The sequence below is a fragment of the Malus domestica genome, chromosome 10 (assembly GCF_042453785.1).
Source record: "Malus domestica chromosome 10, GDT2T_hap1".
In the NCBI taxonomy this organism is placed as follows: domain Eukaryota; kingdom Viridiplantae; phylum Streptophyta; class Magnoliopsida; order Rosales; family Rosaceae; genus Malus; species Malus domestica.
Genome location: NC_091670.1, coordinates 23,947,443 through 23,959,139, shown reverse-complemented (window position 1 = coordinate 23,959,139; position 11,697 = coordinate 23,947,443). Strand labels below are relative to the sequence as shown.

At 40.9% G+C, this 11,697-nt stretch overlaps 1 protein-coding gene across 1 annotated transcript; it reads left to right on the top strand.

Moving 5' to 3' along the window:
• The first annotated feature begins 1,000 nt into the window (after positions 1-1,000).
• On the top strand, positions 1,001-2,653 carry LOC103425702 (uncharacterized). Its single transcript, XM_008363790.4, has 4 exons — positions 1,001-1,289; positions 1,428-1,512; positions 1,652-1,772; positions 1,915-2,653. The coding sequence occupies exons 2-4, from the start codon at positions 1,429-1,431 to the stop codon at positions 2,043-2,045; spliced, it is 336 nt and encodes a 111-aa protein (XP_008362012.3). The 5' UTR covers positions 1,001-1,289; position 1,428; the 3' UTR covers positions 2,046-2,653.
• The last annotated feature ends 9,044 nt before the right edge of the window (positions 2,654-11,697 follow it).

Here is an 11,697-nt window from a genome sequence, read left to right as displayed (position 1 = left end):
CACGGCGGACAATAATTCCGCCAATGAACCCCAACATAATCAACACCATAATTTGCCAAACAATCCACCACTTGATTTCCTTTGCAATAAATGTGAGAAAACAGAATATGGATGGGGAGGGAGAATATTCAACAATTTGCCCAATCAACCGATGAATGGCAAGGCACCCTGAGAAGATCCATTAGAAAGAAAATGCATTGCCAAAGAAGAATCTCAATCTAAAGATAATGTAAACCTCAATCCAAAGCTAGCCATGTAAAAAACATAAATAATAGTTTTAAGTTCCACCTCCAAGGCAGTAGCAATTTCCAAAGATCTTGACACATTAGTTTGTTTTTGTTGTATCTCTACTTGAACAGAGAAATGTTAACCTCCGGGTGGCACATGGGTGGACTCATGTTTTAGACTGTCCTATGCATTTCACATTGTATTCTTCAATGTAGCTATGGTTATTAAGCTTTTATGTGCTATCTTAAATGGTTATAATTTATTGCTTCAGATTACTTTAGATGCGAAATTGTTGTTCACTTCCTTAACCTCTTAAGATTGCTCATAATGTTCAGGAATCACATTCAAGGGTACACATCAATTTGTATTTTTCGAAAGGGAAGTTATGGGTAACTGCTACAAAATTTTACTAACTTTATCATTTTTGCATGTAAATAATACAAAAATCTATAATCTTTTGTGTGCAAGTACTATCAATCAAAGGCCACATGAACTACTTGTGTAGAATGTGTCGATCAAATCTTTGTATGTAACAATCTACCTAACATTTTCAATGTAAATAATATTAATCTTTTGCAACAAAATCTTTTTTTTTTTTTCTTTCAAACATAATATTTCATACCATTTTAAAATTTTTTGCGGCACAATTTCTAACGCATACTAAATTCAGTAGATGAGCACTGTTCACCAACGGTGATTTGACCAAACTGCCCTTCAGCACCACTCATTCTTAAGCCTTTTTTAGTGTGCACAGTAATTTACGAATTCATCCGTCGGTGATCGCAGAAAGGGAACGGGATGGAAAAATCTCGACTTCTCTCTTCGTTTACCATTGATCAGCCCCTCTCCTTCCTCGCCTCATCTTCCAAACCCCTACTTGACTGCCTCTTCAACTCCACCTACCCCTTCACCACCAACTTCCCCCCTCCCAACGTCGCCCCACTTCTCCGCCGCAGCCGTATCAAAGGCGTCTCTCCTCCTCCTCCTTCCTCGATATGTAGTACCTGATGGGTCTTCTTTTTCGGCCAAGTCAGAGCTCTCTTCCGCAAAATCATCGACTGGTAGCAATTTGCAGACTCCCTATTCATTTGACATCCCTAATCATTTGAATTAATTTTGTTTCCAATTTTTTTAGTTTTTCTTGTTAATTTTCTGGAAAAAAAAAAAATAAAACCAAATTTGGGTTCTTTTCATTGCAGGATGACCTTATTGCTTGGCCGTCCGGGCTGTGGAAAGACCACATTGTTTATGACACTCGCTGGGAAGCTAAGCCAACCTCTCAAGGTGCATAAAACTGCTGGAAGGCACTCCATTGTTTTGATCATAAATGTGTTTAGTCTGGGTTTTTGTGTTTTGAATTTGTAGCCTGATCTTCCACTGATGTTACAACATCCAAATTTGGCATTTGTGTATGTAATGACAGCAACCCATCCAAATTCTGCATTTATCCAGTAATTGTAAAAGAAAAATGAATTATGAGGAAATTATTGGAGATCGTGTTGGCTTTGTCCATGAAGGGTATCGGCAAGTTGTTCCCCATACAGGTGATTAATCATTTCCCAATATGTGCTCTGTTTGGTTGATGAGAAAATGATTGAAAAATATGTTTTTTGCTTTTGTTATTCGTTAGTTGATTTGTATATGAACTATGTTTTAATTTATTTTTTTTGGGGATTTTGTGTATAGATGCTGTGTTGGAACCAGCGATGCAAGGGCGGGATATGATCCGTCATGCGTTTGGGGTTCCCATATTGGATAAAATCCACATACACAATGCCAAACATGGGTTTGTATCTCGAATCACATTCATTAGTTAGATAATTAATGTGCTTCGATAGGGGTTTTCAATATCATTATCTAATTTCCCATTTGCAACATTTTCTTTTTGGTAATTGGAGTGTGTATGCGATTTATGTTCGATTATATATGGGTGTGGAAAGTATCCTTTGGATTTGGTTTTGGCCTCAACAAGAGAACGCATAAAGCAAGTTGAGAAGGAATTTCGTGATGCAGCACCTGGTTTGGATATGTGTCTATGGTGGTACCCCATTTCAAGGCGAATGAGAGTGCTTGACTATGGTAACCCAATTGCTTTCTTTGTTGTTTTTTTTAATGGGTTATCAATTCCATGCCTTTTTTACTGAGTTTTTGGCTATGGGTATTCTGCATTTCTAAGCTTCAAGGCACAAAAGGGTTTTTTATTTGTCGTTGGGTTACTAAAAGCAAGCCAAACCCATACAAATGGCCATTGGGAATGAAAAAGTCCTTTCATTTGGTGTATTTATACTCTATTTTGTTGTATCATGCGAAACTAAGTGTCAATTTGGTATGTGTATTTTGTTGGAAATACACTTTGATGAACTTAGATTACTAAAAGGTTCTATATTAAAATGACATCAATATGCACAATGAATGATTCGAGAGATGTTATTAGTTGTTTTGTGAGTGGTTAAAGTGATACTTTGTGATACATTTTGTGTCCATAAAAGTCTGATCTCTTCTTTGAGGAGTGAGATCCAAACATGTTGAAAGGGAAATAACAAACACGTATTAATACAACTATCTTATTCAGTTATGTATTATAGCATAAACCTGCACATAGGATTTGATTTGTAACAATGGTGATGACGGAAAACATTAAAATTAAGGGAGTTTTAACGAAAAGCCCGTGATACTGTTCATTTTAATGAAAAACCACATTTTTTACACTAAAAAGTCAAATCTGGTACTATTTATTTTACCCTTTATTTTGTCCTTATCATTAAAACTCAAAGTTTTCAAGCTCTTTTCATTAGTTTTTCTTAAAATTAACTGCATGAGCAGATTGTGTTGTCAGCATATTTTCTGCAAGACTAAAGATTGGTTTATAATGGATAGATATGCAGATCTTCGAGAGGATAAGCACTATTTGGCTGATTGCCCAAAATTGGTACTTGTGACCACTGCACACTGCACAGGTGTAGTTTCTTTTTATATTATCTTGAATTGACGACAAATAGTGTTTACTAGAAATTGGTACCCGAGCGTTACTGTGGAATTAGAAATTGTAAAAAAAAATTATCATAGACGATTAATATTATTTACATTAAAAATGTTAGAAGATTTTAATAAACAAAAGATTTAATCTATACAGTCCACACATACATCAAAAGAAAACGTGAATGCACTTGTAGTGTTATTTTTCAATACATGATAGATATCTTTAGTAATGAACAACCTACCACGTCTTCTAGGCTCTTCAATATATTGTTTGTGAACAATTACCCAACCCATTTCTTGTGTCATATCACCCATTTCTTGTGCCATATCATCCATCTCTATGGTTTCCCATTTCGAATGATTCCATATGAGAGACCTATCACAGAGAACTCTAATTCCATCTGCTGCGCATAAATCACCATGCATTTGGCCGAAGTCTACCATCTTTTTTACATCCTCAATATGATCCCCTTAAGTGTGCTCAATACATCCGCCCTGCAAAATATGATTATGAATGATCAGAGTCATCGCTTGTCTATAAGATTTGTTGAAATCCGATAGTCATAAGTAGAAACTGAAGTTTATATAATGGATATCCCTTCCTATAAAAAACACAAAAATAAAAATTTGAAAAGAAATAGTCCCAAGTAGAAATTGATTCAAGTTACAAAGTTACCACTCCCACTTGCTGCGGGCTCTTCTTGTTCTTATCGCGACATGATATCAAATTTTAATTCCTTAGCATCTTCGGCATACAACGGGCATATGCCCCACTTTTCCATTGTATAGTGTGCATCTCGGTAGAAGAGAAGAGACACCTCAGTGACACGGCAGTAAAAATCAGAGGACCATTTTGCTCCCTCTTCATATTCAAGGTCTTTATACAATACGAACACATGCTTTTTTTCTAATCTGCAACTATATTCTCCGTCTTCCCATGGACAATTGAAATAACAATTGATTTCATGACTTTCCCCCTCTTTAGTTTTGAAATTGTACTTGCATCCAAACCGCACTCACTGTTTAACATTGATAGTGGATGCAACAACAGATAGAGCGAAACCCAAGAAACCTTCACGAAACCAATTTGCAGGAAGCTGAACATTTATTGAAGCCCCGTAGCCGGAAGAGGATCTCTTTTCCCCCACTACGATGACGGATCTCTTTCTCCTCACTAGGATGACATTCATTCTCACTAGAATGACACTCGTACGAAAATAGCCCACTACTACGTTCGAACCAAAATGGAATTGCATATCCCGGCCATACAACGGTAACTAAGGGCTCAGAAAACTTTTCCTGCAACATTGATTGACATCATGTTACTTAACAGAGAGAGAGAGAGAGAGAGAGATACGTAATCTTCCTCTTCTTTAAACTTTCCCTGCAACATTGATTGACATCATGTTACTTAAGAGAGAGAGAGAGAGAGAGAGACATACGTAATCTTGCTCTTCTTCTTTTAACTTTGAAGCCGCAGTTGCCACTCGCATGATTCTAAGCAGTGCATCAAACATTATGCTGTTCCTTGCATTATGACCCAACCGATGGCAATTAGAAAAGTAAAGCTGCTCTCGAAGCAATTCATATCTATTCCCCACACCAAAAGGAATCTTGGTGGTGGAATGAGGAGGTACAAACAAAGGTGAAGGCTAAGAAGGAATGTTGTAAAGCCTTATACAAGGATAGGACCGATGAAAATGGTGAAAGGTATAGAAAAGCAAAGCAAGAGGCGAAGAAAGCTGTGAGAGAAGCTAAGTTAGCGGCTTACGACGATATGTATAAACGACTAGATACCAAAGAAGGAGAGTTGGATATCTATAAACTAGCTAGAGCAAGGGAAAAGAAGACAAGGGACCTAAACCAAGTGAGGTGCATCAAGGATGAGGATGGAAATGTTCTTGCTACAGAGAACGCGGTTAAAGACAGATGGAGAGGTTATTTTCATAATCTTTTCAATGAAGGACATGAAAGGAGTGCTTCTTTAGGGGAGTTGAGTAACTCAGAAGAGTGTAGAAACTACTCTTTTTATCGTCGAATCCGGAAGGAAGAAGTGGTTGTAGCTTTGAAAAAGATGAAGAATAGAAAAGCAGTAGGCCCAGACGATATACCAATCGAAGTGTGGAAAGTTTTGGGAGAGACAGGTATAACATGGCTCACTGACCTTTTCAATAGGATTTTGAAAACGAAGAAGATGCCAAATGAGTGGCGAACGAGCACTTTGGTGCCTATCTACAAGAATAAGGGCGACGTACAAAATTGCATGAACTATAGGGGTATTAAGCTAATGAGTCATACAATAAAGCTCTGGGAGAGAGTCATTGAGCATAGATTGAGGCAAGAGACACGGGTTTCGGACAACCAATTCGGGTTCATGCCAGGGCGCTCAATCATGGAGGCAATATATCTCTTACGAAGATTGATGGAAAGATATAGAGATGGGAAAAAGGATTTACACATGGTCTTTATAGATTTGGAAAAAGCGTATGATAGGGTCCCAAGAGACATTCTTTGGAGGATTTTAGAGAAGAAAGGAGTACGAGTAGCATATATCCAAGCTATAAAGGATATGTATGAAGGAGCAAAGACTGCCGTAAGAACTCATGAAGGACAAACCGAAAGCTTTCCCATAACTGTAGGATTACATCAAGGCTCATCCTTAAGTCCTTACCTTTTTGCGTTGGTAATGGATGAGTTAACAGGACATATTCAAGATGATATTCCTTGGTGTATGCTTTTCGCAGACGATATAGTGTTGATAGATGAAACTCAGGAAGGGGTAAATGCAAAGCTTAACCTTTGGAGAGAAGTGTTGGAATCTAAAGGTCTTCGCCTAAGCCGATCAAAGACAGAATATATGGAGTGCAAGTTCAGTGCCAATAGAGGCCAAAACGAGTTAGGGGTGAGGATCGGAGATCAAGAAATACCAAAGAGCGACCGTTTTCGTTACCTAGGATCTATCTTGCAAAAGAACGGAGAATTAGATGGAGATCTTAACCATAGAATACAAGCTGGATGGATGAAATGGAAGGGTGCATCCGGCGTGTTGTGTGACCGCGGTATGCCACTGAAGCTCAAGGGAAAATTTTATAGGACGGCAAAAAGGCCGGCGATGCTGTATGGCACCGAATGTTGGGCGGTGAAGCATCCTCACATACACAAAATGGGTGTAGCGGAGATGAGGATGCTTCGTTGGATGTGTGGGCACACGAGAAAGGATAAGATTAGGAATGAGGATATTCGGGGTAAAGTAGGAGTAGCCGAAATTGAAGGAAAGATGAGAGAAAATCGGTTACGGTGGTTTGGACATGTGCAAAGAAGGCCTACTGACGCTCCGATTAGAAGATACGACTATGGGACAGAGGTTCAGGGCCGAAGGGGTAGAGGAAGATCTAGGAAAAGTCTTAGAGTACTTGGATCTAACGAAGGACATGACACAGGACCGAGAACAATGGCGTTCTAAGATTCATATAGTCGATCCCACTCAGTGACTTGGATTTTCCAAGTCTCCAACCGAGAAGTTTTCCTCACTCGGGAAATTAAGGGAACACTACGTCAACCTACATGCTCCACTCACAAAGCTCCAACATACAAGCTTCAACAAAAGAAAATTCAAAGAACTTAGCGAAGAAGGCTTTGGTGTATTTAACACAATACGTTGAAATGAAGGAAAGCTTATTTATTGATATCCCCGATAAGTTACAAATATGTACATATACATGAGTCAAAATAAACAAACAAGAGGGAGCCTTCACAAAGGTTGCTTAGGAGAAGTCTTAGCAGTCGGTAGAGCCCCAGAAATAGAAGGCACCGGAGGGGGATCATTCGGAGCCTCAGTACTAGACAGAACCCTAGAAGGATGAGGCATCAGAGGTTGATCATTTGGAGCTTCATTACGCGGTACAGCCCCAGAAGACTAAGGCAATAAATGCCTTTGGAACAAACCCACAAATCTCTGATGATCAAGTAAAACCTGACCATCATATTCTTTCATTTGGTCAAGCTTCCTCTTCATGTTTGTAGCATAGTCATGTGCGAGCCGGTGCAACTGTTTATTCTCATGCTTGAGCCCTCTAATCTCCTGTTTGAGACTCATCACTTCATCCGCCAAAGATTCAACTTGGCGGGTTCGAGCAAATAGGCGTTGGGCCATATTAGACACAGAACCTGCACACTGAACACTGAGAGCCAGAGAATCCTTAAAAGCTAACTCATCAGACCGTTTGGAAAGTAGTCTGTTATATTTGGGAGTGAGAAGGTTCCTGGCCACCACCGCAGCGGTCATATCATTCTTCATCACGGAATCCTCAGCGGTAAGAGGACCAGAAGGGGAGACGAAGGATGGGCGCCATATGTTGTCTGGAGAAGGCGAGGCTGCCTCTCCAACAAGGTTCAAGTCAAAACGACGGTCGGAGGGGCCAGACATTTTCAAAGGTGTTGAAGAGATAAGAGGTCGGACAAATCAAGATCTTAGAAGTGCAAGAATGGAGCTTCTACTGGTGGAGATTCAAGTGTGCTTTGGAACTTAATGCCAGCCCCTATAAAAATCTGCACTCGACGGAGTTTCAGAAATCGAAGAGGCGCCTGCTCAGAAATCGAAGAGGCGTTTACTTTCTCAAAAGCTGGGCTGCTCAGAGACCACGAGGGTCGATCTCAGAAATCGAAGAGGCGTTTGCTTTCTCAAAAGCTGGGTTGCTCAAAGACCACGAAGGCCGATCTTAGAAATCGAAGAGGCGCTTACTTTCTCAAAAGTTGGGCTGCTCAGAGACCACGAGGGCTGATCTCAGAAATCGAAGAGGCACCTACTTTTCTAGCCTTGTCAGCACTTGTCACACGCACACTCAGCTTTGCGGAAATTATGAGCATTCTGTCGAAGACTTCTGGTGAAGTAGAAAGCACATGAATCTTACTGTTCAATCACCCACTTCTCACACGCAACAGTAGCTCATGGGTACCACAGATAACTTTGCCAAAGTTCTCTGCCAAAGTTGAGACAAGTGAAGCTTGCAGCTCCCACTGCATCGCTCTGACTAAGAAGGGTAAAAGAATAGCAAAGAAACAGTACTAACAAAGTTTAGACACATAAATTTTGAAGGTCTAGCTACCATATTATTACCCATAAGGGTAAAGGAACAGTACCACTGTTGGATAATTGGAAAGTCCTTGTGTGTCAACCTCTGTGCTTCGTGGCAAAGTAGACTAGCAACATGCCCAACCTTTACTCACATTCGAGAAAACACTCCCAACAAGATTGCTTGCTCCAAAATCGAAGAGGCACCGTCCTTCGAATTTCGAGAGCCAGACTCCCAACATGACTACTTTCTCAAAAATTAAAGAGAGGGTAAAGGAACAGTACCATTGCTGGATAATTGGAAAGTCCCTGTGTGTCAACATCTGTGCTTCGTGGCAAGGTAGACTAGCAAACATGCCCAACCTTTACTCACATTCGAGAAAACACTCCCAACAAGATTGCTTGCTCCAAAATCGAAGAGGCACCGCCCTCCGAATCTCGAGAGCCAGACTCCTAACATGATTACTTTCTCAAAAATCGAAGAGACACCGCTCTCCGAATCTCGAGAGCCAGACCCCCAGCATGATTGCTTTCTCAAAAATCGAAGAGGCATCGTTCTCCGAATCTCGAGAGCCAGATCCCCGATAGGATTGCTTGTTCGAAAACCGAAGAGGCACCACTTTCCCAACTTCAAGAGCCGGATCTCCTTGGATAAAGCTTGTTTGTAATCTTCACACGCAACATCAGCTTTCCAGATACCACAGACCACTTTTTCAAAGTGCTCTGACAGAGTTAAAACATGTGAAGCTGACAGCTCCCACTACCGTGCTATGACCAAGCAGGGTAAAGGAATAGCATTATTACTTGTTGTTAGGGAGACTCCTATATATGTCGACCTCCATCCCCAACGGACAGGCAGACCTGCAAAAATGCTCAACCCTTCCTCATATCTGAGAGGGCACTCCCAAAGAAGCCTTTCGAAATATTCAGCTTTCTTTCCCCCCGATAATACCTCTGCAAACAACCTATACTAGAGCAAGAATATCTCATATCATCAGGGTTAAAAGCAAGAGTATCCCATATCATGCTTTTTCCCTGTCTTTTACTTTGGCCTTGTTCTTACCTGCAAGACAAGGAGAAAGAGAGCAATCAGTCAGCACTTGGAATCAAGCTTCCAGCCAGAAACTGACTGCCTGGAACCCCTTACCTGATTACTTACCTGGCATTGCTCTCGAGTACTCATCTTCAACATCTTATGCTTCAAGGGAAGATACCGCATCTGCCTGAGGAACAGGTAGGGCAAGTGAGAAGGATACAAGGAAGCATGTGGAGACAAGCGTAACAGTACACGTGCCGATACATCCACTACTCTGTCAAAAGAAAAAGTATCCCATATCAGCAGGGTCGAACGTACTCTAGATTTGAAGGACTTGTTTTGACCCTCAAATTCTTCAGTCGGCCTTATACTCTGGAGGAAACCAGAAAACCCTCCAGCTCAGTTCAAGAATAAGCCCGTGGAAAGTTACTTCTTCAAAAGCAAAAGTATCCCATATCATCTCTTCTCATTTTTCTTCTCTTTATCCTTCATGCTGCCTGCAAGATAGGGAGAATGTGAACAATCAGCCGAAGCTCTGATTGCTTACCTTGTCTGTCACCTCTTTCAGCAGATCCCCTAGCTCGGCGACTTGGGGACTCCTACTACATGGTTTGTATCGCGCTTGACCAAGCCTGAAACTACAAGTAAGCTTCAAGTGAAATTGATACATTACCTTGTACATCTCCACCAGTTAAAGATACCACCCCTGGATGGAGGAAGAGTACTTCCAGAGAAGATGCCACATCTACCTATGAGACAGATAAGGCAAGTCAAGACGATACCACACTCCGATACTTAGAAGTTTCGTGATTATGAGATCATTCTCCCACAATATTTCCTAATGTCATTTGTACTAAATCATTGACTTGTACTCACTAAAGGAGAGCTTGAACCTATGTACTTGTGTAAACCCTTCACAATTAATGAGAACTCCTCTATTCCGTGGACGTAGCCAATCTGGGTGAACCACGTACATCTTGTGTTTGCTTTCCTATCTCTATCCATCTATATACTTATCCACACTAATGACTTGAGCAATCTAGCGAAGATCACAAAAAGCGACCGTTTTCGCTACCTAGGATCTATCTTACAAGAGAACGAAGAATTAGATGGAGATCTCAACCATAGAATACAAGCTGGATGGATGAAATGTAAGAATGCATCCGGCGTGTTGTGTGACCGTCGTAGGCCACTGAAGCTCAAGGGAAAATTTTATAGGACGGCAATAAGGCCAGCGATGTTGTATGGCACAGAATGTTGGGCGGTGAAGCATCAACACGTACACAAAATGGGTGTAGTGGAGATGAGGATGCTTTGTGGGATGTGTGGGCACACGAGAAAGGATAAGATTGGGAATGAGGATAGCCGAGGTAAAGTAGGAGTAGCCAAAATTGAAGGAAAGATGAGATAAAATCGGTTTCGGTGATTTGGACATGTGCAAAGAAGGCCTACTGACGCTCCGGTTCGAAGATGTGACTACGGGATAGAGGTTCAGGGCCGAATGGGTAGAGGAAGACCTAGGAAAACTTTGGAAGAGACTCTAAGAAAAGACTTAGAGTACTTGGATCTAACGGAGGACATGACACAAAACCGAGCGCAATGGCGTTCTAGGATTCATATAGCCGACCCCACTTAGTGGGAAAAGGCTTTGTTATTGTTGTTGTTGTTGTTGAACTTGACACTGTCTTCAGTGACTTGCACCCATCTGCTTCAAGATGACTTAGCAATGGGAGCTCTGGTAAAGATTCAAGGCTCATGCACTCGATTAAGCACAAGCAAGACAGCTGAGAAGCTTGTTTGATGCCTGAGGGAATTTTGGTTCCTCTCAAATTAATATGCCGTAATGAGGTTGAGCAAATGAGGTTCTCAGGGATTTCTAATATACCGTTTTGACCAAGGTTTAGCACTTCAAGAGAGAGCAAACCAACTGAGCCAGCTGGGTGGGGAAAATTTTGAAGCTTCCAACAGTCATAAAAGCTAGAGTTTTAAGATTTGTTAATTTGTAGATGTTACTTGGGACATCTTGAAGTTTAGAGCAACCAGTGAGATCAAGTACCTCAAGAGATTTCAACTCACAAATGTCTGGTGGGAGACTCGCAAGATTTTTGCAATCATTCAGTTTAAGCGTGGTGAGACAAAAGAGACACTCCATTGATGATATGGGCAATACTTCTATTGATGTTCTAGAAAAATCTAATTCACCAATACCCCTGGGAATCTCCCAAAACTCGCCAAGAGAGTAGCAACCCTCTAGACTAAAAGCACCAGAGACTTTCAGCTTACAACTGCTTCTTGGAAGTTTCTTAAGTCTTCTACAATATCTGATCTCCAAGGAAGAAATTTTTTCATGAGACCAAACTGATGACGGCAACTTCTTTATGCC

Excerpts from the sequence above, each read along its gene's own strand:
- LOC103425702 (XM_008363790.4), top strand. The coding sequence starts at position 1,429 with ATGACCTTATTGCTTGGCCGTCCGGGCTGTGGAAAGACCACATTGTTT. Across the intron at positions 1,513-1,651 it reads AGCTAAGCCAACCTCTCAAG|CAACCCATCCAAATTCTGCA; the intron begins GTGCATAAAACT and ends ATGTAATGACAG. Across the intron at positions 1,773-1,914 it reads GCAAGTTGTTCCCCATACAG|ATGCTGTGTTGGAACCAGCG; the intron begins GTGATTAATCAT and ends TTTTGTGTATAG.